The 25,812-nt window shown below is 34.7% G+C and overlaps 1 protein-coding gene across 1 annotated transcript in view; it reads left to right on the top strand.

Moving 5' to 3' along the window:
* Positions 1–25,812, top strand: part of FBXL17 (F-box and leucine rich repeat protein 17) — a 270,236-nt gene that overhangs the window by 66,298 nt on the left and 178,126 nt on the right. The window contains exon 5 of the mRNA XM_036403294.2: positions 18,214–18,321. Within this exon, the coding sequence (XP_036259187.1) occupies positions 18,214–18,321 (108 nt within the window). The remainder of the gene's footprint in view (positions 1–18,213; positions 18,322–25,812) is intronic.

Genomic DNA, 25,812 nt, shown 5'->3' with positions numbered 1-25,812 from the left:
GGCACATTTTCAGGCTAACAATCCTAACTTTGTGGGAAATAGCCTTTTTAGTGACAGTCACCTTAAAGTAATAAGGTTTCCTGTCTTCCCAGTCCCTGCTAAATGACTTTACCCCACTAAAGCACATTCCATGGCCCTTGAGTTAAGCCTGTTTGCACAGGGCACTTACTGGATCTGTTTCTTACAAGAAAATTACCACCATAGTTCATAACACTTGGTAGAAAAGTGCATCCCTTTGATAAGATCTCATGAAATGAAACATTTCAGTTGAAAACACAAGAAGTTTATTAATATGGATGCAATTCCGATTTTCCTAACAGGAATTTTTCAAAATATAGCAAGAATATGGAAAGTTTTTTCCTTCAAAAAGCAGGTTTTTTACTTATTGCGCTCCCTCGGGAACCATTACCCAATAAGCTTTTGATGTTGTATGTATTTTGGGGAGATACAAAATTTGGTATTTCTCCACCTATCCATTTAAAAAAAAAATTTGCATATATGTCATATTCATATAGTCTCTCTGACTGCAGATGAGTGTCCCAGCCTAGTGGGTGCAGTTGGTTTTGTAGGATTTTTGTGTGATTTGGTTTTGGTTTGTTTGTTTGTTGAGTTTACATTTGTGTTTGACACTGATCTACTTTCTCATTGGATTTCTAATTGTGATCTAGAGGAATATTTGACAGTTTAAGTCATTAAGAAGAGTGAAGTAAAGTCATTAAGAAAAGTAAAAACTACTAGGCAAATTTGCTGCAGCCATAACTACAATTATGTTTCTCTCATTAAACCTTGGTGTTTCTAAAATCTTCGAGACCTAGCTAATTATTCTAACTAGTGTGAGGAATATATGGAAGAGAGACCCATTGTGTCAGAAAGTCTCATGACTTGCTTCCATAGATAGTCTCATGATTTAGAGGTGCTTGTATCTGTTTCAATCTAATAAAAAGATTTCTTATACTTTTAATACTAGGAAGTTGAATTGCTGTGAAATTTGAAACTTTGTTTGAATTTAAAATCTTTGTTATAAGTCTTTCCACACAAGAGTTGTAGTTATAATTATGCCTAAAGTGATAGTTTTTCCTTATTTTTTTTCCCTCCTGGTATATATCTCAGGTGAGAGATCAGACCTTTGATAAACCCTGTGCTCTCATTTGCTTCAATTCTATGATTTTGGTGCCCCTTTTCTAAGTTTGTCTGGTGCAATGATGAGTGAACAGAATTGCAAAGAGCTTTTATATGTTTTTACTGAATTCATTGTGGAATTGTGTTCCTTCTCTCTTCTAGAAGACTTTACCTATATACATTATAGGCCAGTTATTATCATCTGTGTTGCTTATACTTCCCAACTTCACCAGTAAAGTTAGTTTTGCTTTTTGAGGACTTCATATCCTTCTTGATAAAACTCTGTAATACCTGTTTAAAGACTGTTATACAAAATCTGTTTGTTAACTGTTCAGTCCCCCAGCTCAACTATTATCCTTTCAGTGTAGTTCTTTGCTATCTCCATCATAGCTGTTTTTACTTTCTTGTCCTTAAATTCCTATATTGATTTCAATCTTCCTCAGCTTAATTTTTTGTTGATTTTCCATGAAAAGCATTAGTCACATAAATAGTTGATGTTGTAGCTTCTTCATCCATGAAAACCCCTCCAAAAAGTCGTAAAAATTACAGATGCTAAGTAGACAGTGGCCTACTTCAGATGAATGTGTGCTTCAGGTTTTTCATTTACTTCTGCATCCTTTTTCTTTCCTTAAAATGTATTCTGGTAATTGTTGGAATAATTTATACTAAGGAGGTCAGGAGAAGAGGGATTGAGTTAATGATAGCCAAACACTGGCTCTGCAAGGATCTCATTTCAAGGTAATGAGACAAAGACAGTTAAGGGTCTAACTATCCAAGGATAAAGAAGCAAGGTAGGAGATGAGTATTATCATTGTCCAACTGGTCATTCTGTTTGTTTCTGAAGAAAGAGGCTGCCAAGGAAAGTCTAAAGAAGCCTGAGACCTTATTTATATTCTGTTTGTTCTGTGGAAGTTATGAGGATGGGAGAGTGAGTTGGGGATGGAGAAAGACAAGAAACAAAAATACATTTCTGACACCTTTCCAGATATTACATTAGGAGTAGGAGTAACACAATTTTTCTTCTGTTTTTTTCCACTTGTGTGTAGAGAGGACTTAATTCTTGCAGTCTCTGTCTCTATCCCCTGTCCCCCAACAAAAAGAAAATAAAAATTGCTGATGCAGTACAACTGGAAGTCATTAAACAGTGTACTTGGGCACTATTGACAATAATTTGAGAGCTCACCTAATTGATTGCTTTCCCAGAAGCTGGAAGTGTTGAAGATGCATTGATTATGCAGAGCATTGGATATTGTATAGTTTGCTGTTTCCACAGAATTGCAGCTGATTTGTGAAGTAATTCTCAGAAGGTTTAGAAGTCAGGCAATAGTTTGTGTGTTTTTCAGTAAAGTAATGACTCATCTTCCCTTATTGATTTATATACCTTGTTTTACAGCTCTGGTATAAAAAAATTTCTTTCTGCTTGTAATTGTCGTATTTTACCATCGTACAAGGGTGAGATGAATTTTTCCCAATGATGTTACATTGGGAAAAATTAGAACTATCAGGAAAAAAAAATTTTTTAAAAATCTTACCAACAGCCTGGACTTAAAAAATTTACTTAATATGTCTGGGGTATTATGTATCTATTCACAATTGGGTTTATTTGTTTAAAGTCGTGTTGGTTTTAGGGTGGTCTTGGGGTTTGTTTAGTTAGATTTTCTGTTTTTTTTAAAGCTTTGAATTTCTTAAACGAAAATGAGAGATTGTGATAATACTGTGTACTAATTTTGTCTGGGTTAGAGTGAAATTCACAGTACCTGGCATGGGGCTGTGTTTGGTTTTATGTTGCAGACGGTGTTGATAATACAGGAATGTTTTTGTTGTTGCTGGGCAGGGCTTACACTGGGCCAAGCCTTTTTCTGCTTCTCACTCCACCAGTGAGAAGGCTGGGGGTGCACAAGGAGTTGCGGGGACACAGCTGGGAAAGGTGACCCCAACTGACCAAAAGGAAATTCCAGGCCAAAGGGCATCATGGCCAGCAAGAAAACTCAGATGGGTAAAGGTGGTTGGCCAGACCGCCAGTGTGACTTGCTGGTGTAGTTGCGAGCAACAGGTTTGGGTTTCTTTGCAAATTTTTTTTTTCTTAGTTTTGATTTTTGTTTTTTAATTTTTTTTTTAATCTTATCTAAACTTTCTTTACTTAGCTCTCAAGTTTCTCACTTTGACCATTCTGATTCTCTCCCCAACCCCACAGTGTGAAGGATTCAGTGAGTGTCTGTGTGATGTTTAGCTGCCTGTTTAAACCAAGACATAGTGACATATTTAATCAAAGCTGAAGGTGTAAGGTGTTTATTTTTATTTTTTTTTTCTTTTTACCCACTTGCTTGCTGCTTAGTTTTTGGGTTGGTTTGGTTTTTTTCCTTTCGTTTTCCATGATGACCTAGAGATTTGCAACAGTTATAATCTTTGCTTCCTAAATGTGCTGAGCTCTGGGAAGAGCAAGCAGGTGATCATTTTTCTATTCTTAAATCTAAATTAATGAACTTCAGCACCCTCTTGTGCTGGTCCTGCCATTACCATGGAGGAGGCAGGGCTTCACACAAGCCGGGCAGCCACTGGGTTCTGCACTGGGGTTAATCGGGATTGTAGCCTGCTTCCAATCATAACTAACACAGCAGTCCCACTTGGATTTCTCATTAGCAACGTGCTGTTCTGAAATGCATAGATGCACTGATAGATTGATGTAATCTGAATAGGTATGCCTTTGGACAACATGTAAGGATAAAAAATATCACATCTAACTCATGTTCACATTCATATTGTTGTTGCCTAGTTGCTTCTGATACCATTTGTAATATCTCAGCTACGATTTCCTCGCCCTGTTTTAAGTTATGCCTTGATATGATTGCAGAGAGAACATGCTGCATTTCTAGTTTCTCTATCTGTGTGCAGATACTTAAGCTGTAGATTCTGACTTGTTTTGTTTTCTTCTGTGTCAGTAAGGGCCCTTATGGGATGATTTGTCTTCCTATTTTAGTCTTTGGCCTTGGAATTATAAAATTGTTTAATCCAGATGACAAAAAGGCAAATGGATGTCATTAATATGTTTAAGTACCTCCCTGACTGTACTTCATTTGTTCTTCTTGCTGCATATTCTTAGTTGGTTTTTTTTGCCATCTGCATCCAGGCAGCCTCTTCTCATCCAAGTGATGACAGCCAGGTATACTAATAGATATGATTTTCTTACCGAGTAATACCAAGAACTTCACTGGATGCCCATTCAGAAAAGAAAAAATATCAAGATTGCTATACATATTATGAGATAAAATAAAGCACAACAAAAAGTTCCCTCTTCTTTTGTGTTCTGACAATCTACTTGCTAAGAGGTCTGTTAAAAAAAAAGCAATTCATAGAAATGTTTGTCATGAATAATTTGATTATATAGTCTCTTACCAGCTATAAATGCCTTTTCTTTAATGCCTTCTGGAGGTAATTGATTTTCCTTGCTATTGTGGTTAGAACAAAGCAAAAGTTGCAGGTGTTTTGTTTCGTTCGGGGGATTCTTTTTTAGTGTTTTTTGATGCAAGAATTAAAAAAAAAGATACCTTAATTTCTATCCTAATGGTTTAAATTTTTGTCACTAGGCATAGTAGTCTATCATTAGCAGCTAAACAAAGAAAGATGTACAAGGACTCTACAGAACTTCCACTTGGTTTGCTTTTTTCTGGGCTAAAGATGATTATTTGCTAAAAATCTATAAATTAAATTTCCATTGAAGTATTTGCAAGGATGTCTGTATGTATCTATGCAATATCAACTTTTTTTTAACCAGAGTGTGTCTTGGACCTGAGTCTTTGCATACATGCATATTAAAATCCTATTTTAGCAGCGTTATTTTTTTTTTTTTTTTTTTTTTATTGTCGCTGTGTTTGGAGGTTTCTCCTACCAGTTACGGCTGATATCAAACTGTGATTGTAATGAAGTAGTCAATCACAGTAGTGAATGCGGAAGATTACCATTTTAATGACTAATTTTCCTGCAACTTTTCATTGTCGGCCAGTCCCATTTATGTAATAATTCTCACAGGATGTAACATGTTTACTTCCTACCATAAAATTTTATGTAGAACTCTGTACCAATTTGTAAATGTAGGGACAAGACTCTAAAGCTGCTGTGAAGAGAATCTTGATGTCCAGTCTGTTCCAATAGTGCCTATGCTGAATAGCCCAAATGTCCACTGGCTGCAGTGCTGACTAGATCAGAAAGCATGTAAACAATTGTATTTCATACAAGTGTAAACAAGAGAACTATATTAAATCACATCCTCCTCCTATCCATCTTTTCATCATGTCTGATGCATTTCAGGTTTTTAACTATTCATGCCTTAAAGCTGATTCTGCATGAGATTGATAGAGTATGTCTGTCTCCTGCTTGATGAGACTAATGTAACAGAGGTTTCTTGGTAACGCATGCAGTTCACTAAGTAAAAAAATTGTGAAGAAAAAAACCTCTTTATGTTGTTTCTTATTATCAAGAATTTCTGTTTAGTGTGATGTCTGTTTTGTTAAGACCATATATAAATCAAATCAAACCAATTTCCACTTCTGTGCAGTATTTCTCATTTTCACTGATTGTACACTGACTACACTTCCCAAGGGCATCTGAAATTGTGATTCTTTTGCATGATGTTTTAAAAAAAAGTCCCCTCCAGTTAGGATTTGGACTCTGACTTTATTTGTTTTGTATGCTAGAATAGTATGGAATATTACATATTTTTCATTAATGATACATGAAGACGTCTAGTACTTGCAACAGGATGAATAAACATGGGTACTTAATACCTAATAGCTTGTCTGTTAGCCAGTAATAATAGTATAATACCATGCCCATTAACCTATATTGTCAGAAATCGTTTTTTCCTGCACTTTTTTCTTTTTAGAAGGACTTTCCATAGTGAGAATGTAATTTTGTTTTAATAGCTTACAATATCAAGAGGCAAACTGCAGAGCTGGTTAAATTTGCTAAATTCTCTATTGTCTTGAAGAGACAGATTGAAATAGTGTCAGCCAGTAACAGTATTTGTATCTGAAATTTGAGTGACATTCTGTGATTTGTTTTCTCATTTGTTTTAAAAATAATGGCTCATATTAAATAATGTGTACTACCCAGGGAGACTAATATGCAAAGGTTTTTGAGCAAGATATAACTATTTTAAAAAATTCTTGTGGTATCCCAGTGAATAGATCCATTAAATGATTTTTTTTTTGTGAGCTATAAAATGCTGGGGTTTAGATATTATTTTGATTAATGTAGTATTTTTCAGTAATATTATATATGTTTTATGTAAATTATATAATATTTTTTCAGTTATTGAAAGATAAGAAACTTTATAATTATAGTATATTTTCTTAGACCTATGTAGTTGTAGTCATAGTTCTTCTGTCTTCATGTTAACTTCTATTTATTACAATATGCAGGAAATGACATTGTTTTATTTCTTCTCTTGTTTCCTGTGTGACATGGGAGACCTGTTGATGATTAAACAGCTTCTTAATTCTGTGCTTCAGTTTGAAGAGCATAAGCAGCTTAAGACTTTTTCCTTCCCCCTGCCTTTACATGTGCATTTTTCTTATGATTTGTAAAAAATGGTGACCATATGATTCAACTAGAGTCCACATAATCAGAACTGAACAGTTCCCTCTATGAAATTTGTATTGGTGCATGGGGCAGGCAAAATTTGTTACTTGTGGCTGTAGTGGAAAATTTGGGGAAATCTTGTCCTTCTATGCTTGTGAAAGAGGAAGAGGAGATGAATCTGTAAATTGTGGGGTGCCATAGGATGGAGATATCTAGAGGCTAGATTGTATAGAAACTTTGTGGTGTTTTTGCCAACTTTCAGTTTCTGCAATAGCAATCTAGATAACTGCTGGTGGCAGACTTCGGTAAATATTGCAGCTAATTATATCAGCTTCATGATGTCATACTGTATTTCCATTGTGTATGGCTAGTGTGAAACTTGAAAAATAAAACATGGTTAGTTGTTTGAAAAACAGATGCAGTTGTGAAGATATCTTCACTGCGGGTTGTGATATAGACTGTACTGTGTATGCATCACCTTACCTGTATGTATGTATTTCCTTATATTTTCAACGGCTACAAGAGTTTCCTCACTCATTACAATTACATGGTACCCATGAAACTCCGAAGAAGAGATTTGAATAAGATTTTGTAACTCTCTAGTTCTACCAAATGTTGCAAGCGTCTTAACTTTATAAGAGGAAATGGTCACATTGTTTTAAAATAACCAACCGGGTGGCCTTCTCTGTTGAAGTGACTACATCATTGGACAGGTGAGGGGTTACAGATGTCACTTATCTGAATTCTGTAAAGACTTTGACACAATTCCCCTAAAACATGCTTCTCAGTTCAAATTCCAGAGAGATGGATTTGATGAGTGGGCTGTTAAATGGGTAAGGAACTGGCTGCATGTCTCATCCAGGGGGTAGTGATGAATGTCTTAGAGTCCTAATGGGCATCTGTGACAAGACATGTCTCCCAGGGGACAGGGTACAGGGACCAGTGTTATTTAATATCTTCATCAATGACATCTTGAGGGATTGAATGCACACTCATCAAATCTGCAGATGACACCAAGCTGAGTGGTGCAGCTGACACTCCTGAGGGACAGATGCCATCCAGAGGGACCTGGACAAGCTCGAGCAGTGGCCCATGGGAATCCCATGAGGTTTAGCAAGGCCAGGCTCAGGTGCTGCACCTGGGTCAGGGCAATCCCTGGAGCCAGCCCAGGCTGGGCAGGAACAGATCGAGAGCAGCCCTGCCCAGAAGGACTTGGGGGTGCTGTGGGTGAGAGCTGGACATGAGCCAGCCATGGGCACTCCCAGCCCAGAGAGCCAAGTGTGTCCTGGGCTGCACCCAGAGCCCCTGGGCAGCAGGGCAGGGAGGGGATTCTGCCCCTCTGCCCCGTTCTGCTGAGACCCCACCTGCAGAGCTGCCTCCAGCCCTGGGGTCCCAGCACAGGAAGGTCATGGAGCTGCTGGAGAGAGTCCAGAGGAGGCACCAAGGTGATCAGGGGGATGGGGCACCTCTGCTATGAGGGAAAGCTGAGAGAATGGGGTTGTTTGGCCTAATGAAGAGAAGGCTTTGGGCTGACCTAATTGTGGCCTTCCAGTACTGAACAGAGCTCTAAGGAAAGATGGAGAGAGACTGTTCACAAGAGCATAGTGTGACTGGGCAAAAGGCAAAGGACTCAAACTTGAGAGTAGGTTTAGATCAGAAATTAGGAAGAAATTCTGGACTGTGAGGGTGGTGAGTCACTGGCAACAGCTGGCTGGAGAAGTTGTGGTTCTTCCATCCCTGGAAGTGTTCAGGGTCAGGTTGCTTGGGACACTTTTCTGTCTGAACTAGGGCAGGGTCTTCCTGCTCACGGCAGGAGAGTTGTAGGTAATCTTAGAGGTCCCTTCCAGCGCAAACTATTTTATTATAAGATTACATTTTCAGTTGTATTTACTAATTCCTAAAATAAACATTTGATGCCAACGCACCAAACCTGTTTTTACTCTTAAAATTGATGGTGGTTTTGTAGGCCTAAGTACCAGGTATTTGCTGCCTCTGTGTGTGTTAGCCTCAGGTTACAGTGGCTCTGGTACCACTATCATATGTATATTAATGTTATGTAGATGTCACAAACTTTAATGAATTGCATACTAGGAATATGATTATATTGGGTAAATGAAGGGATCTGGTTATAGATACATCACTCTTATATTAGTGCTTTGGCTTGCAGCACTTTATTTAACACTTTGTTTCACTGAGAAAACTTATACCTAGTGAACTATGTGAAAAATATTTATCCCTGTAGCATACCACACCACAGTGATGCTTATAGTTACTTTGGGTAAAGAGGGAGTTATAGTACTTCATACTATTCTGTTTCTTTGTAATGAACAAAAGCTTTAATATGTGAGAATTTGTCAGAAGCAATTGTTTTTTGAGTTGGTATTGTATGATAGCAGTGAGAGTGTTGTCTAAGTTGGTATTTAAGTTTATCATATGAAATAAAAACACTATAAGAATGATAGATAAGTTTTACCTATGAGAGAGATGTGATGACAAAACAAACTTCTGCTAAGGAGGTGATTGTGTTTTTAATGAAAGGGACATGGATTTTTCAGGTTCTTGACCAGGAAAATTAAAGGGTTTATTTAAGTATCTAGGAGGCCTTCAGAAAGTCGTCAGAGTAACAAGGCAAATGAAATGTTTTTTTCTGTGAATGATCTTGGAGTTAACCAAAAGGATGCAGACATAATAGTATTTAGTAGTTTTCATTACCAAGACCTATTGTTCCTATTTATGAACATTAACCATGATCTTGTGAGGCCATTTTACAAGGGAAACAGTATGAGCATAAAACACTTGTTACATGAATGTGACTGTAAAATAAATTTCCAGCCACTTTAAAAGCCTTGAAGTTGTGGTAAACAGATATATTTGCCTGAGTAAATGAATTTAATGGGAATGTATAAGTTGAAATTGCACAAAGAAAGTGAAAATAAAAATTACTTTCTTTTTAAAATGTTTCAGGTGGTAATGAGATTATTCTGTTAGGGTGAACAGTAAAGCTGTTGAATAAACTGGGGTTTTAAGAGGGTTTTTTTAACTCATAATATGGAATAGGAAATATGCCTCTATAGCTCTGGAAGCATTAAAAGTGAAGATAATGCAAAGTCATCTTTTGTCCCTGAGAGAATAAATATTTTATTCATACACTTCTTAGACAAGGAGGAAATACTAAGCTACTAGACCACTGAACCATGGACCTATTGTGTGGTTACATGGAAATTTTTTCTTCTTTTGTATTCAGAATGGTACAAAATAAAAATACTTTATATGTATTTCTTAGCATGTGGACACATTAGTCTGTTTGATTGAGTATTGTAAAAGCAAAGGGGAATATTATTTTAATGTTTAGAAATTATCATGCATTCTTCTGCTTAAAGAATATGCTGAGAAACATCCAGTTTTCCTATAACCATTTGAAAATGTAGAGTATTCCTGGTGTGTGACCCTTGTTAAAAATTTCATAATGCATTGGTACTTTATTTTTTTTAAATTTTTTAATTTTAATTTTTAAAAATTATTTTATAATTTATTTTAATTTTTTATTTTAATTGTCTACATTTTGTAGGTTATCAGGTTATGATACATGCTGTTTGGTGAAACCTGTTTAGTTTTGGAAGCAGTGTTTTCTAAGTCCAGCGTAAACACATTTTGATAATAAATTTTCTCTTTTAATGGGAGTATTTTATAAGATGAAGAATTGCTTTTACAATTTTATTTGCATTTTTCAACAAATAAATTAGGGTGTGCTGATTATCTTCTTTAATACAAATGCATGTAAACTGCACTTAGTAAAATTGTGAGATAATGGGAATCATCGGTAATTTATATTGAGAATTTAGATTTGTTTTCTAATCCAGATATTTAAACTGATTTGAAGATAATGGTTGTCTACAGTTATTTAGTATTTTAAACTGTATATGTTCCAAGTATGTTGTTTTGTTTAGTACTAAATAATTTGCAGGACAAAATAGACCAGAAAAGAACCTTTTTGATGCCTAGTGTCATCAGTAACAAAAAGAAAATAAGATTAAAAAGTGATACTCTGTGCCACAGAAATGGAAGAAATATTTTGTGTGGCCTTTAAAAGTACTTAGGGTACTTAGAGTTCTTTATCTGAAAATCATGTTGGAGTAATTAGGAATGATTTGTATACCCTTTCACTATTACCAAGATAAAACAGGAGCACTGGTCTTGAAAGCCAGTTGTTCAATCCTTTTAGAAACCAGGGAGAAACTTTGTAAATCCAGATGCGTTCTAAAAAGGTACCTTATAAAATTATGATTCCCCTGAGTATTGAATTAAGTATACTGCAAAATTTTGGGATGGTTTTCATACTTGAAGTGTTTTAAATTAGTTGATGTTACCATTATGTAGGTGGTGAGGCCAGCTGGTAAACGTAATGTAAAATGCTCCTTACAACTCTTCAGTCCTTACACTCTAGTCTGTCTTCTCCTCTTGTATCATGGGCACATTAGTGATACTAACTCCTGGAGTGCTGCAAAAGGGTGAGGGCAAGTGCAGCAATTCCATTCTCTTCACTCTTCCCTTCCCATCAAATGTGAAGCTGGAGTAGTGAATTGTTACAAAATGCCTCAGAGTGAGTATATATTCTCATGAGGTCTGAGGTATAGCAGGGGTACACAGGACATCTAAAACTTAAGTTTACTTACAAAGAAATTTTGTTTTTAACTTGTTTGTAAAAATTCACTTATGTGATGGATTAATGAATCCCTTTCAGTTAATAGTGTAATATTTTATTTTATGAAAGACTATACATTTGTTCTGTAAAAAGATCTTTTTTCTAATGAAAAGGAATGTCTCAAAGTTATAAATCAAGATTGTGAAAAGATTGAAGATCTAACTGAATCATTACAAGTATACACTAAGAAATGGACATAATTTCCTTTTCAGTTAGTTTCCTTCAAAGATGCAGGAATAGAAATATTTATATTGCGCTTTTAAGTGCTCATAGAAATTGGTAGTACTACTGGTGCTTAAAGCTGGAAGTTGTTGAATTTCTGTTTTGATTAAGCAAATTGTTGAATTTACTGAAGGTGAAGAAATACATTCTGGCAGTTAGTTAAGATGAGCCTTGCCTTCTGCTGTTCACTAATGAAATTTCGGTGTCCTAAGAACTTGAGTGTGATGACAGATTATCCATGCCTTATTTTTGTCAGTGTTCTGTAATTGCAATATGGGGTCATGAATTAAATGCATGTTTGCCAATAATAATTACTTTGTCACAGCTTTTATGACAAATATAGTTTAAGTTGATGCTTGGGGAAAGCAGGCAGTGTATCAGTCCTCTTGAATAGGAGAAGTCCTTTCTAGTTGAAATTTTAAATAAATCTTCGGAACATAAACTTCATTTTCCACAATTTCTGCCTTTTGTTTTCTGAGGGAGTTATGGCAAAAGAGCCCTATATTTCTATATAGCAGTCTTTATTTGTGTGTATTTCTAAGATAAGTTTGTGCTGAATAACTATTAATTTAAAATGAGTTTATATTTATGGTCAATTTAATAATATAATTTATTCCTAAGAAATTATATTATTAAAATATTGTTAGGAACTGATTCTAATGAGTGCCCTGGTTTGTTTGGTGGATTCTTAGGACTAAATCTCATAGCAAATACTTAAAGTATTGCATCTTCCTGTGAAAAGTAATTTAAAAAGGAAATGGAATTTTTACTTAAATTTAAATGTGGTTAAATTATAACGGAATTTACTTGTAATTTCCTACTCACGGGACTAGGAAGATATGTATAATCTTAAATATTTTTAGATATATGCTTTAGATTAGCTGTGTAAAATTTAATAGTATTCTACTTTAATACTTTGATCTTTCTTTTTACGTTCCTTTTGACCTCTTTTTACCCTAAAACATAGTTTTGAAAGTGTTAGTCAAAAGAGAGGCAAAGTAATCTTTCCCTTTGTGGGAAAGAGGCATCATCTGATAAATTTAGAGATAGTAAGGCAAATATTAAGCTAAGTATGAAGTACCTATGTGAGCACACATGTGTTGTAAAGCATCTTCTCTCAAAACTACTTCCTTACTGTGATTTTTTTTTAAAGATGTTCATGTAATGATATCTAATTTCTTTCCTGGTAGTAGAACAGTGGTAGCCTGAATGCCTCAGTTTACAGCATACAGACATTTTTGTATATCAGCAATCTTTTTGCTTTATATTTATTTTTTGTATGTATTGCATAGTTGCGAATTTAGTTGAATTTACCTGTGATCTGAATTAGTCCCTTGTAAATGCTTTTGCTTTGTGTGGTTTGCCTGAATCTTTTGAAATTTATGTATTCTAGAAGTCTTGGTAAAAAAGAGTTAAACCAAAACTATACCAGCTAACTGCACATCATTGTAGGTTGTGGCACACAATGATTTCCAGGGAGACAGACCAGGGAAATGCACATTGAGCATGTGAGACCTTAAAAACTGTCTTGGATGGTGTAGCCATCTGCTTCATGCCAGGCGGGCTTCAGAGTGGGTGGCACGTGGGCCTCAATCTGTAGCAGATAACAATGCAGAGGTAAGGCAAGAAAGTTCCAGGACTGAATTGGCAGATGAGATTTTTGCAAACATAATCTCTTTTCAGACAAAACTGAATTTTATTAAGTTCTCCCTGGCTCTTTTTTCTTTCTTTGGCTCTTTTTTTTTTGGCTCTTTTTCTTTTTTTGGCTCTTCTTTTTCTTTCTTTTTTTCTTTCTTTCTTTTCAAACTTCAAATAAAGTTTGCTTAAGCTGATGTCCAACCAAAATGGAGAAAAAATTTATGGAGTAAGGAACTGGGAGAAAAAGCGTTTATTCTACCATTAGTATTGCCTCGTGTAGTGAATACTTAGCTTCATGACTCTTCTATATTTACATGATAGCGTATTTTTACTCTAGCAAAGTTTATTCTTCTTAAGAATGTTTTTGCAACTTTTATTTATGTATATTGCATGGAAAAAATTGCATATTGAGAACTACTTACAGACAGTAAGTAGTGCACCTGTTTAAATAAGAGAACAGTGTATTTGTTCTGTGACAGTTGATTTTTATATTCCTATATTTTTTTGCAGTTACTTCTGTTTTAGGTTCTGTAGGTGTTCATTAACTGTGAGGCTTTTTAGTTGGAATTTGAGTGGCTGTTATTGTTGCATCTCAGTCTTTCTTTTTGAATTATCATCTCTGTTTTTTCCTTTTTGCACTTTGATTTATTGAATAGAATGTAAAATAAACTAATACTTAAAAATCTAATTCAGAGTAGGCAAAATATTGAATTTCTGTAAAACAATGCAGAACTGGAATTCATATATAATAGGTTGCAATACATAAAAAGAAAATGATTAAATCATATCTCACTTATCATAGATCTTCTTGATAGGAGCAAAATCTGTGCCATTAGTTCCAGACCAGCGTATTTCCCATTCACAATGCTTTAGTGCATAACTTATAAATCTGTCCTCATCATCCTATATTACTTTTTCAAAGCAAGTCTAACATGAAGCAAGACACGATGAATGAAAGTCAGTGAAGGTCGACTAGACAATCCAATTACTAAAGATTCTTGGAAGAACAGTACTGTGATCTATAATAGAATTGTGTGTGAATTTCTGTCTTTGTTGACAAGAGTCATTTCTGTAGAACTGCAGGGTTTTTTTATGGTAATCTAGTTTTAGATTATGCTAGTCTAATCAGTTTGTATAATACATCAGAATGTCAGTTGTTTAAAAATTTGTTAGTTCACAGAAGCCATATTTATAATACACATTTTATGTACCTGTTCTATCTCTTGAGTAGTGAAGATTTAGCATACAGCTACACATTGCATAACAAAGAGGCAACGTTAAGGTGCATAATCATTGCATACATATCACTGCTAATTTTCCATGCTTTTTTTTCTTTCTTCATCGCTCACTTATTTTTCTTTTGTTCTGCTGAATAGATGATCTCTTACAAGTATACAACAGATTCATATGGTAAAAGAGGTTACTATTTCTGGAACTACTTCTGATAGAAACCTAGTGACCCAGGAGTGACCCAGTCTGCGTGTTGGGAGTTAGTACAGAACTTTAAGTCTGTATAGAAACTGTTGGTGCTGGATGCTGCAGATGATGAATAAGAAGAAAGCCTAGTTAAGCAGAAGAAGAGATGTTTCCAGTCTTAGAAGTGTTCATGAACTTTGTTGCTTCTGTATCACAGATCACAGAATGAGTTGAGTTGGAAAAATTTCTGGGGTAACTAAGTCCAAGCTTTGACCAAACATTTTGTTAGTCAGCACTGAGTGCCATGTCCAGTCTTCCTTTAAACACCTTTAAGAAAAGGGACTCCACCACCTTCCTGGGAAGCCCATCCCAATGTCTGATCACCCTTTCAGATATGGCTGAACTTTACCTACTTTTTGTTTTCCTTGATGCAAATAGATCTAATGAAAAAAAACCCAAAACCAACCAAACCTTAAGCATACCAACATTGTATCATTATGGTTTTGAGCCATATATAAATAAGGACTGTTAGGATTTAGTTGTCTGTTGTTCTAAATGAAAACTAGGTAATTTTATTTAACTACCAGTTTATACGTAAGTTTGAAATAAATTCCAAATCACTACATATTCTTCTTTTCCCCGAACCCTGCAAAAAAAGAAGAGCAAAAAGGTGTAATATAAATTTTACCTTTTAACCTTTTAGCAGATGTTTAGAATTACAGGTATTTTGATCTGATGTTTCCATGCATAGTCTCTTACATTCATCTTAGGAGAAGCCATTTAATGAAATTGCAAGTGTGTGTGTGTGTGTGTAAATATAGAAGTACATATATGTATATTCTTTCCCAGCTAATTCAATCATAGGAAAGTGGAGTCATATTTAAAGTGTTTAACCAAATGGAATATCAAGTGGTCTTCATTACAGGCTGTCTAAATGGGAAGCATGTTGTTAAAAAAAATCAATTGCTATAAATGACATAGGATCTGAAAAAGAAGTAATGAATTCCTAGATACTGGTATAACAAAGGATGCTGAGAGGAAGGTACAATTGATTGAAACAATTTTTACAGTGTTTCCCAATAAAAGTTGAAGTAATCTTCTCCAGATAGTGGAGTTTTATTGTCTGACAACAAATGACAGAAACATTGCTTTTTTTATTTATAAGTCAAGATTTAAGAACAAGTTGTTTGCAGTAGCAAAATATGTGTTTGAACTACCACAGTAATTGTAAGGCATAATCAGGTTATATCACACTCGTTTTGACTGGAAAATCATGAGACATACAGAGGTAATGAAGAATCTCTTTCTGATTAAAAAAATGCTGCATATTTAAAAAGCACTGAAAAGGTTCACTGCTGATCTGTAAACTGTTTAGTATAAATGGTCACAATCTTCTGCTATTAATTTTATTAAAACTATTTTTCCACAGGTATTGTTTAGATTACACAAAACACTGTAGTATGGAAAGTAGGTATTTTAAGACATAGTAATTTTATTATTTGCATTCAAAATGTCATTTTTTCAAAGTCTTCATGCACCTAAATGTTAGCTATAATTAAGAAATTATGTGTAGATTGAAGTTTTAAGCTCTGTAATGAATTTGTGATATTAGGCATTTATGCTACTGATTTTTCATTACTATATTTTCTTGATAGGTAGGACAAAGCTGTCTGCAACAGAGAATTACACTTGAATCTTCTGTAGGGAGGGTAGACTAAGATTGTAATAGAGTCCTTCTCTAAAATTATTAGCTAAATCAGAGTTTTAATTTATTTTCTGTAGGAGATAGACTTTTTTTTTCCCCAGCCCTGGTTTGGTTCTAGTAGCATCATAAGTACTGTAAATTTCTAAGCCTTTGACTTGTGATAGTATTTGTCACAGGTTCTTGGTAATCAATATCTCAAAAAAAGTAATAGTTTATGTGGCTGTCCTTAGTTGAGAGGAGTGGGCAAAAGTAAAAATGTAAGGCTGTGTCAGATCAAATCAGAGAAGAAATTTCTTGCCATAGTGGTTTGCTTTTGTTCAAGCAGGCAAACCTGAGACATGGGTCTCTGCAGATACCCCATGATTACTACCCAATTTGTGATTGAATCTGTTCAGCTAACCCTTTTTCCTTTCCCTTTGGCCTGTTTTCAGTCTAATTGGGCTCTAAATACACAATCTAAAAGGCTTGCCTTTACTTTTATTTGGCAGATGTGCAGCAGTAAAAATCTCTGCTCACTGAGAAATTGTTTCTTTGAGAGAACTGCACTAGGTCTCTAACAATTTTCAGTAAACCTAAAGCAATACAGCTTTTATGAGGTAATGGGCCTATATGCCTATATACCCACCCATATCTCTGGGTTATCTTTTCAAAAGTTGTTCTGCCAGAGTCCTCACCAAGGTCACCATATGCTGCCAGGGTGCAGGAATGTGACATCTTGGGCAAGTTGGAACTCTGGGTGATGGTGATCCAAAGCACAGGAGGAATGGTGTTCCTATATGAATTTACCTGAGGCTCAGCTGTGCACTACATCTTTCAAAACTTGTTTTGCTTTTTGGTTCTGTGGGAACAGGAAGGCATCCATAGAAACTCTGAATGTTGTGAGACATTCCTGAGCCATGTAGCCGGAAAAATACAGGCTTTTTCCCACAGTTAGTATATGGTTTTTCATTACTGCCATTTGCACTGGGAATATATACTTCTCAGAAGAAAAAAAAAAAGAAAACAAAAAGAAAACAAACCTTACTTGTTTAAAGGAAGGTGTGTAGATGTCATCATAAGTGTACTTATGTTAGTATTACATTCTTCACAAAGTTACTTTTGATCATTTAGTCTACTTACAAAGCAATGTATTTACACAATAAATTGTGTTTTATAGTTATTAAATTTTATGAAACAAACTTCATTGTAGATGAAAAATAGTTGTATAAATAAATAAATAAATCTCAATAATAAACTAGATAACATCTCCATTTGTCTGACAATATAGCAACAGTGCTCTATTGCCATGAGATTACCTAGACTCATGTGAGAAACAGATGTAATATTACTTTTAAGTTGAAATATTCAGGTGCTGTGTTTTAGTTAAAAAGAAATACAAGGCAAGGCATATAAATTCAAGGTAGCACACAATTCAAATTCTTTGGAAAGTCAATGATGGGTATGGTATGAATCTACGGGATGACAATAACTAATTTGTTATATTTTCATTTTTGTATATAATTTATGAAATAGTGAATAGAATTGTCTCTTGGGTTATTTGCACATAAATAGGATGACAGTAAGATCTGAATTTGTGGCTATCATCTCTTGCCTTGTGTTTCTTTTCTCTGCCTTCTGCCAAAAATATTTTTTTTTCCTAATTTTCATGTATATATGTCCATGCATAACTGTGCAAACCCAATAATCTCTCTCAAACTCTTGAAAAAAATAATGGTAGTGGTAATAGTAATACTAAAAGTCTAAATGAGCCAATGTTGTGTAGCAATTTCTTAAGCTGTGTTAAGTATGTGGTTATATCACCTTTTCAACTGTTACCTGTTTATCTTTTCTGTAGGTGACAGATCAGTCGGTGAAAGCTTTTGCTGAACATTGCCCTGAGCTGCAGTATGTTGGTTTCATGGGCTGTTCTGTAACTTCAAAAGGAGTCATTCACCTTACCAATGTAAGTATCATAACTACTTTCTGCTAGTCACTAGTGTTTTGGACTACAGCCATGTCATAGGTGTCAGCCAGGATAAGATTATGTGTATGATTTATAGCACTGATATGGACAGAAACATGATTTAGTGAGTGAACTTAGCATTATTTGGATTTCACTGTATAAAAACACTTTACCAAAAATATATTTATGGGACTATACATTTTCTCACAAGTAACAGTGATGTTCAGGTCAAAACTCTTTAAAATATGTAATTGCAGCTGATTCCATTGCAAGCAAAACAAAATTCCATTTTAAAATACAAAATTCTAATTGCAAGAGATTTAGACAGACCTCTGGTTGCAGAAGTGTACCCCCTGTGTACCTACACTTTGACTATATTCATCTTCTTATTTGACACAGATAGTATGACATGCTTATACATGACATTTTATTTTCTTTCCTTTTTCTTTTGCATAAGAGGAGTGAGTGATGCATGGGAAAGTTTACTTGAATGAATCTGCAGAAAGTGTTTTAAGTTTTCAATAAAATGGATGACTTGAATGTGGTGAACAAACACCATCTAATTAAAATTTGTAACTGAAAGTAAATCCAGGGATCATGCAGACATGGAAATAGTTAAAGAGATCTTGAGGTAGGAAGTAGAGAGCATATTTAATAAAAATGGAGTGTGACTGGTGAAAGCAAAGGCTTTCTTGATGCAGCTGTAAAGGTCTCCTATTGTTATACAGAACCATTCAGCATATCGGTAAATTAGTTTCATAACTTTAGAGCTGCTTAGCTGAAGATACTGAAGAATTGAAAACATTTGGAACACATGCAAAAAAAAATAAGCCAGGGAAATTAATTTGTATGGCAAAGTTATACAACCTCAAAGGATGGAATTTTGAAATCACTGTATATTGAAGTGATGAGTAAAAGGTGTGCAAGTCTGTTGGAGAAAGAAATGATACAAATATTTTCATATCATATAAAAACTACCTATATATAACTATAGGTTATGTTTATATATACAACATAAATATAGGAGGTACAAAATTTAGACATTTTGCATAGACAGGGTATATAGTCCAAGGCTTGGTGGGAAATTTCCACTAAGATCACTCCTCAGCTACATGTTTTGATTGCTGCATTATTCTGACCTAGATTTATTGAGTATTTAATAAATGTTAGATGTCTTATCCTTCAACAAAATGGCTTTATAATCACATTTATTAGATGGAAGAAGAGTCAATAGCTTGACTTTTTATTAATGTGTTTCTGATTTTCACGTGTTTAATAATAATAAATTATTAGAAATCCTTCTTTACATTGGAGCGACCCCATTGAGCATAGTCCTTCAGAAATGTCTAAGAGGGTGCTTAGACTTTTAGTATGTAATTACTTTGTAAGTAATTGCTGCATGTTGGGACTTGAGATTTAGGTATTTCTGTTTCCTTCCCTCAAGCTGTATCTGTACAACTTTTGTAGGCTGTGAATACTGCAAAGACGGTGATGTGATAATACTGAACGTCAGGGATTGCTTAACCTGGAGAGGGCTCAAGGGAGATCTTGCTGCAACCTTTCAATACTTAAAGGGGGTTTGTAAGAAAAATGGGGACAGGCATTTTAGAAAGACCTGTAGCAAGTAGTAACATTATCTGCTGCATCTGTCTTTCCCAGAATTCATCTGTTGATGACATAATTTTTTGTTCCAACCATTTGTGGTTGGTTTTGAGTACTTACCTGGTGTTTCATAACCATTTAGTAGTAATTCCAGTCTGAAGTTACTAGAGTTTGCTCTCTGTGGCCTGTGAGTGTGTTCCTCCAGGCTGTGCAGAGCTAGTTGCCTTCTGTCCTGCTTCCTGTGTGCAAACTGGAGATAACAGCAGTGGCCTTGGTTGTGGAATTGCTTTGGGGCTGATGGATGTATAAAAATTTAGTTTATTATTACTGTATTTTCCCCCTAGTAATGTTAGCTTACTTTAAAAGTACTGCCACTTGAAAAATTCTAAGTTACAGTGCTGCTGTGTTGCAGAGCTTTTTTAATAGCTAATTGTGGGGTATGGAAGAGAAAGTCTTGTATACTTAAGAAAAGGGAGAAGCATTCAGGGTTTATTTTCACTCTTTTTTGTACTGAATACAATGACAGTCAGAAAAAATTTGCTTTTTGAACAAGACCATGTCATCACGTTGGTGCCTTTTTTCCTTGAAGTTATTATAAACTGAAAAAAATACTGATAAATAATGATTATTGGGTAAGATGAGAGGCACTTCATGTACATACACAGAAAGAAAGGGAAAAAAGGAGTGTGTTTATATGCAATTCACTGTTAGACTCTCAATTGAAACCAGTTGTTCATTCTGATGACCTGAAGGTGTTTCATTTTCCTTTAGTTTTAACATGTCAAAAATTGTTACAAAGGAAGTGAATGACCTCCTCCATGACATCAGAGTATTTAGTCCAACACTTATCTGTGTCGTTTCTGTGGAGGCGGGAAGAACATGTATAGTGTTTTAGTTTATCTTCTGTTTCCACCACATCTCCACTTACTGTTTTCTTGTTTTATCTTTTATTATTTAATTAGTTTTCTGTGTATAATTTTTTTCTTGTTTGCACTCTTTCTCCCATCCATACATCCTTGTCTCTCAAGAGTTTATCCCTGGTTATTTTTATCTTTGCTTTTCCTGTAAGTGTGAAGATCAAGACAAATATGAAAAGTGCCTGTGCACATTAGGTGATTGTGTTGAGCACAGAGCAGCCAGAAGGGTAATCATTTAACTGTGTGGGAATAAGAAACTTTGTATTCTTTCTAGTGCCGTAGTGATTTTGTAGTGTTACAGCTTTGACCTCAAGAGCAGTGGCATTTTCCTCCCCTGTTGTGGTAATTGCTTCTCAGCAGTTTAATTGTTGCATTTTTAATAGACTTTGTACAGCTGGCATCAGCAAATCTTGACATCTAGATATAATTTTATTACCAAGCCACTTCCTTGGCTTCTTCCTTTGGTTTCTGGTATATATGCAAGGGTAATAGCTTTGTAGCAATATACTCTGTGCTTCTACACCATGTATTTCTGACAGACTGTCTGGAAATTTTGGTTACAGATATCTGTTTATGTATGAATCCTTGTACAGAACCTCGACAGAAAAAAATTTCTAACTTATTCTGCTAATCACCAATGCATGAAGACAATTAATCTAAGAACTGTTTTTGGAATCATGTGATCTTCACTTCTTCATCTCATAATAGTTACCCATGTCCAATCTGACTTAGTGATACCTGTGTTTGAGTTGGTGGTCAGTATGAAGTCAATCAAAATTTAGATTTATGGAGCAAATTTTTGGGCTCATTCGGTGTAGAAATCATCAGTGTGACAGATACATAATGATAATCTACACATGACGGGACTGATTTTACAAGAGCCTTTCTGAACTGGGATAATGTATGGTTTCTTTCTAGTAAATGATTTGTTTTGACACCAGGTGTTTTGCTTTTTGCACTTTTTATGGTAGTATTTCGGCATACATTCTGATCTTAAAATCATTAAGCTTCCTGCCTAAGGGCATGATTGCTGTTCTTTGGCTAGGTACGGAGAAAACAGTATCTTAATCAATTTGTATAATAAGCTGGATTTCATAAGATGAAATATGATTTATTTCAATCTATTTGCCTTTAGTAATGTGCCCTTTTAAATATTAGTCTTTCAATGACAGGAAAAAGGCATTAAGCGAGGGTTTTTGAATGCAGTGATTCTGGGACATTCTTCATGAGTGTTGGCTTGAAACTTTTAACTGATATGGTGCTGTGTAAGTGAACATTTTTTCATCTTGTCAAACTGAACCTGATGATTTTGTTGAATGAAGTTAAATGTGTCCCTCTTAAGAAGTTCTTCCTCCTCTTTTGAAGAATTACATGGTTTTACCCAACTGCCATTTCTTTCAATGAAGTGAAAAAGACATTGCAGAGAAGACTGCATGGTTGAAAGTGTTGGATCTGGGAAACTTTCAGTTCCCCTCTACTGCCCCAAAAAAATTTATTAGAAGTACTTGACAGTAAATAACATGAAGACGTAAACTATGAATCAGTAAAAATGGAATTCTACAGCAACTTTCATCGTTTATAAACTGGAAATGAGTCTTGTAACACAGATACTATATGTGCAGTTTATATGTGTGTGCAAGTCCCTCCCCTAGAGGTAATTAAATCTTTGTCTTTCCAACAGAGTTTTTGATTGCTTGTTTGTTACTTAAGCAATGGAACCTCAATGTTTCACAGTACCTAAGAATTGAAATTAAAACTTATTAATATGCAAAACATTTTGATCAGTCTTTAGGAAAATGGTCTCCTTTGTAATTATTCAATAATTTTCCAAATCTTTAGGCCGTGTATGATTACTATTCTAGGATCACAGTATATCTGAATTGTGTAGTTCAGTTATCGCAGCTCTTCAGTAAAAATTAATGAATGTGAGTGACTTTTTAAAAAATAGTTCATAGATTCTATTGATATTACAAGCCAAAGAATATGGTTTACAGTTTTTTTTTTTCATGTAGCTGTTTTTCATTTCCTGCAGTCATACATTTGCTTTTGGAGACTTAAATCAGAGACCAGTTTATTTCCTGAAGGCATGTATACACAGAGTGCCAAGAAAAGTAAGCTTAATTAGCAAAAGATCTGAGTTTAAAGCTCATTAAGTCCTTATAAGGACTTTCCTTCTGAAATTATTTGGCTGTCATACTGAAGAGGATTAATCTTACATGAATTGTTTAGCGGTGGACTTGTCAGTTATAGGTTTCAATTGGACTGAGGTTTAAAGTTCTTTTCCAACCTAAATGATTCTATAGTTCTGTTCTCTTCTATGCTTTTTAGGGCAGCATATCTCTACAGGAATTAGGGAAGCATGCAATGGGAAAAAATTTGTGTACCCATTATAATAGCAATTTCTATACAATAACATCTAAATATTCACAGGAGTTGATACACCCACCCTTAAATTACCTATGATCCCGATGGTAATAGTAATTTTCTATCACCTAAAGCACTACACATATTTTAGTATTCCAAGTTTCAGTAGTCAAGATAGAAATCTTATTAATTGCATGACATTCAGGCACACAAACAGTATGATAAACTCTGAATCTTCAAATTTATCATTTGGCATAAAATTTCATTTAAGGCAACCAACCAAAGTGTTTAAAAACCCCAAAGGTTTTAGCATATTTTAAAATATCTGAGATCCAAAAGTAATAATGTCATTACTTTCGTGTAAGTGATAATCAGTAATTTCAACAAGAATGTGTTTATAAGTATCATACAAAATTAGTTTAAGTGTTGCTGTTTTTTAAAAATTCTGCTATTTTCTGTTTCATATTTTAAGCCCTCTGCCTACTTGTGTGTTTTGTCACATTAAATATTTCTTTTTCTGTTAAAACATTTTAACTGAGGTAGCTGAGTTCAAAGTTTAAATTCTGCTCATGCATGCTTATTTGCAAAGCTATAAAATTAAGATTTCAAGAAAAGCTTGGATATCTGCAGAAGAAGGGCCCTGAAATTGCTCAGTAAAATGGTGTTGCTGCATGAACAAAACAAGTTTGGTTAAAAAAAAAAACACAAAAGGAAAAGTGTTATGCATCCTAATTCTCTAAGATTGATTATTTAAGTTACAGAATATACTCTTGCTCTTGAAGAAATACTGTTTAAAGGTACACTATTTTAATATCAGAATTTATGAATGCACTGTGGAGTCTAGCATCTGTTTTTTAATTGTCTACTTTGGAGAAGTTGGGTTTTTCTTTTTAATATCATACTACTTTTAACTGTGAGGGTTAGTGTTTTTCTCTTCCAATTTCTTCATAGTAGTGATTGTAGCACTTCTCCCCTAAAATTACTTCTCAGGTAATATATAAGTATGAAATTTGTTGTTAAGGTGTATATACTTTTAATGAAAAATTATTACATACACATTTATTGCAATTCACTGACCAGTAATGGGATGTTGATACCTCCTAAGTAGGCAGGGAGGTCTTCTTTTCACTGTCGTATTCAGATTGATCCAAAATTGTCTCAAAAGCAAGTGTGTATTCAGTTCTGCAGGTCTTGAAAGCCATTGACACTTCTGTAATGGCAATTCTGAGGTTGTAGAGACTATGTTATATTGAGTATGTATCAATCTGAAACAGTCTCTTCAAACTTCTAAGACGCAAAGGTTTTCTTCATTGAGTATGTTGTGCCTGAGAAAAAGAAGAATTAACCTGTCAAGTAGGTCAGGTGTTTAAAATGAAGGAATGTGACAGTAAAAGAGACAAGTGATGGTTGAGTTACTCTATACTGAATATAATATTAGATAGACTATTACTAGTGTGAAGGAAAGAAGAAATGAGGGAATGATCATTCTCCTGTGAGGGTAAGGAACAAAAATCTACCTTGAAAACCCTATTAATTTGGTAGACAGGAATTCTAGGAAGTCAGTTTAGTTTTTGATTCCAGCTATGCAATGCCAATTTTTTTTTCCTGGGAAATCACAAATGCTTTCTGCTGCATTCATCAATGGATCATTGAGGTAGATAATATATGGTTGTTACCTCTTACCTAATTTGAAGACACAGTTTTTAGGCATTTTTAAAGGAGCACTGGCCCCTTTCCATGCATTGATACTTTAGTGTATATTTGTATGTTTTAGTCTGTAAGTAATAATAATGGCAAAAGAATCACCAGTATCATCATCTTCTCATAAGAAGAATGTTGTTGAGAAAGAAAGATTGGGGTTTTCTTAAGTGGGAGGATTTTCTACTTGTCGTTTAAGTCTCCTTAGTCGTTTAATGTCATAGAATATATTGTTGAATTGTCCAGCAGGTGTATTTTATATGTTACAGGCATAGACCACATTATTGCCTGCATGGTTTAAAGGCTGAAATATCTAGTATGAATAGCTTTATGAAGGTGGGGAAATTTACAGTTGCTGAAAGATTCCTCTTCTTGTAATTTATGCAGGAAAAAAAGAGAAATTGGTTATGAGCCATTTTTTGGCACATAGAAGATAAACTTGATGCTGGTGCAGTGTGTATGAAATTAAAATAGACAGAGCTTGTAAAAGGTGTCTCTTTTGCCAACACAGTATCAATCACTATATGCTCTGCTCCCTAATACACAAAGTTTATTTCAGAATTTTAGTGGCAATACAGCAAGTTACCTCCACAGTGATACCTATGGTAGTATCATAATATTAGAAATATTATTGTCCTAGATTCTGTAGATGTACCCTACAGATGTTCCTCAGAGGTGAGGGTTCTTGATATTATGCTTGTTTTGCAGAATTTTTGGGAATGGCATGTAGTTTATGTTCAGCTTTTTTTGGAGCCTGTTAAAAACTTAAAGAACAAAACTTCACTTTATGTGGAAGGCTACCTACATTTGAAGTCCTTTTCTCTTTCTTCTTTTCTTCTCACCCCAGGCTGCCACCTCTCCCCCTACCCACTTGTCCTAAATACATTGACTTAATAATTAACTACTGAAG

Source organism: Molothrus ater, assembly GCF_012460135.2.
Source record: "Molothrus ater isolate BHLD 08-10-18 breed brown headed cowbird chromosome Z unlocalized genomic scaffold, BPBGC_Mater_1.1 matZ_random_MA35, whole genome shotgun sequence".
Lineage (NCBI taxonomy): Eukaryota > Metazoa > Chordata > Aves > Passeriformes > Icteridae > Molothrus > Molothrus ater.
Note: the sequence above shows the minus strand (reverse complement) of the source record. Positions and strands in the feature narration are given on the sequence as shown.